The sequence below is a fragment of the Empidonax traillii genome, unplaced genomic scaffold (genome assembly GCF_003031625.1).
Source record: "Empidonax traillii isolate 1590-97213 ecotype Southwest subspecies unplaced genomic scaffold, ASM303162v1 scaffold1226:size203360, whole genome shotgun sequence".
Classification (NCBI taxonomy): Eukaryota; Metazoa; Chordata; class Aves; order Passeriformes; family Tyrannidae; genus Empidonax; species Empidonax traillii.
In genome coordinates, this window is record NW_020956419.1 from 26,508 (window position 1) to 28,614 (window position 2,107).

Below are 2,107 nucleotides of genomic sequence, written 5' to 3' on the forward strand. Positions count from 1 at the left end.
GCGATGGCACCGGCCCGGCCATCCCCCCACTCACCCCTCCGAGCAGCGGATCGTGCGAACGGCACGGAAAACAACTCCGAGAGGACACGGGGACCCTCCGGGAGTGACCCGGGGGGTGGGGGGGGGGGGACAGCGGAGGTCACACCGCACCACCACCGGCTCCGAGGAGCATCCCGGGTGCGCACCGGGAGAGGCCCCCGGGCCGGGCCGGGCCGGGCCGGAGGAGGGCACAGCTCCCCGGGGCCACCCCGGTGCTGCCCCGGGACGGCGGGGCCGCCCCCCCCCCCCCCCCGCCCTGCCTTCCCGGAGCCGCGGAAACTTTCCCAGCGCGGCACCCTCGCCCCGGTTGTCCCCCTCCAGGATCCCCCCCCGGGTCCCCCCGGGCGCCGCTCCCCGCCGCGGCCCTCCCGCCGCCCCGCAGGGCGCCGGCGCGGCCGGGCCTACGCGCGGCCGGCTGGGCGGCGGCGGCGGGAGGGCCCCGGTCCGGCTGGGCGGCGGCGGCGGGAGGAGGGGCCCCGGTGCGGCCCGCGGCCCCCGGGGCGCTCACCTGGGCGCACGGTCTTGAGGCGCACGGGCTCCCTGAAGTGCCGCACCACGGCCAGCGTGTCGCGGTGAGTGAGGCCGCTCACGGGGGTGCCGTTCACCTCCAGCAGCACGTCCCCCGGCGCCGGCGCCTTGCCCGAGAGCAGCACGGGGCCCTGCGCGCCCTCGCCGCCCGCGGGCAGGCGGCCCGCCAGGTACGGGAACTCGCCGCGCTCGGCGCCGCCGCGCAGCAGGTCGGGGTCCGGGCCCGCCGGGCCGCCCCAGGACACCACGCACTCCTGCACCTTGCTCAGCCAGTGCCGCTTCTTGCGCAGCGTCTTGGACATGCCGCATTACACGGGGCGACGCTGCCCGCCCCGCGCTGCCGCCGCCGCCGCCGCTCCCGCCCCGGCCGCGGCTGCCGCCCGACTGCCGCCCCTCCGCGCCGCCCCCGGGACACGCCCCACGGGACACGCCCCTCCAGGCCCCGCCCCGCCCGGACACGCCCCTCACGGGCCGGACACGCCCCCTCCGCGCGCGCCCCCGGAACCTCCCGGGGCCGGTCCCGCCGCGCGCCCCCGGGCTCGCCACGCCCTGGACACGCCCCCTCCCGGGAGGCCCCGCCCCCTCCCGGGCGGGGTTGGGGCCGTCACGGGCGGGACCGCAAAGGGACCGCAACGGGACCGTGATGGGCCCGCACCGTGTGTGGGCTCGGCCTCGGGCAGGGACCCCTCAGGGCCCTATCACGGGCACAGTGTGGCCCCCTCGCCTGGGAAGAGCCCCTCAGCCAGGGCTGTCCTCAGGCTGGAGTCCCCCTCAAGGCAGGAGCCCCCCAGGCTGCTCCCACCCCAGGCAGGGGCTCCGCTCAGCCAGGGCCAGCCTTGCAGCCAGGAGACCCCAGTCAGCACCCACCCGACTCTCCCATCAGTCAGGATCCCCACTGGGATCTGTCCTCAGTGAGGAGCCCCCCTCAGCCAGGACACTCCTCAGCTGAGAGCCCCCCAGCCAACTCCCACCGCATCCTGGACCCTCCATCTCCCTTCACCCAGGATCTTCCCTCACTCAGGAGCCCCCTAAACCACCATCTCCCATCACTCAGGATCTTCCCTCAGCCTGCATCTCCTTCCAACTGGGATCACCCCTTGAACAGCATCTCCCCTCTGCCACTCCGCCAGAACCTCCCAGCATCAGCCCCAGTGCCCTCCCCTGTCCCTCGCTGGGTGTGGGGTGGGATGTGGGTGCTGAGGTGGGTGTGAGTGTTGAGGTGGAGTGTCCGCTCTCCACTCTCCCTTTTTTACTTGCACTTGGCCACCGTCCCTGGAACCAGTTGGCTCAGAGTCGCTCGAGCACCTCGGGCCAAAGCAGAGCTCAGAACAGTGGGTGCAATCTACATACAATACTCCTTCAACTGGAAAAAAACACCAACCCAGTGCGCTTGCCCTCCACATGAGCCTGTTTATTTAGCTGTGTATCACCGACCCCAGCGCAGCAATTAGCTCATGCTGGGTGTGGATTACACACCAGGTACTCGCCATGCACATCCCTGTGTTCGGGAGCTCAGCTGCTGAACAAATGAAACAGTAAA

The 2,107-nt window shown here is 72.8% G+C and overlaps 1 protein-coding gene across 1 annotated transcript; it reads right to left on the bottom strand.

Annotated features, from left to right (window-relative positions):
- Positions 1-547: 547 nt before the first annotated feature.
- On the bottom strand, positions 548-925 carry LOC114069286 (membrane-associated guanylate kinase, WW and PDZ domain-containing protein 3-like; the record flags this gene model as incomplete). The annotated part of the gene is made up of 1 exon (XM_027905970.1): positions 548-925. A coding segment is annotated over exon 1 (322 nt), but the record flags the coding sequence as incomplete, so codon positions are not given.
- Positions 926-2,107: the final 1,182 nt, after the last annotated feature.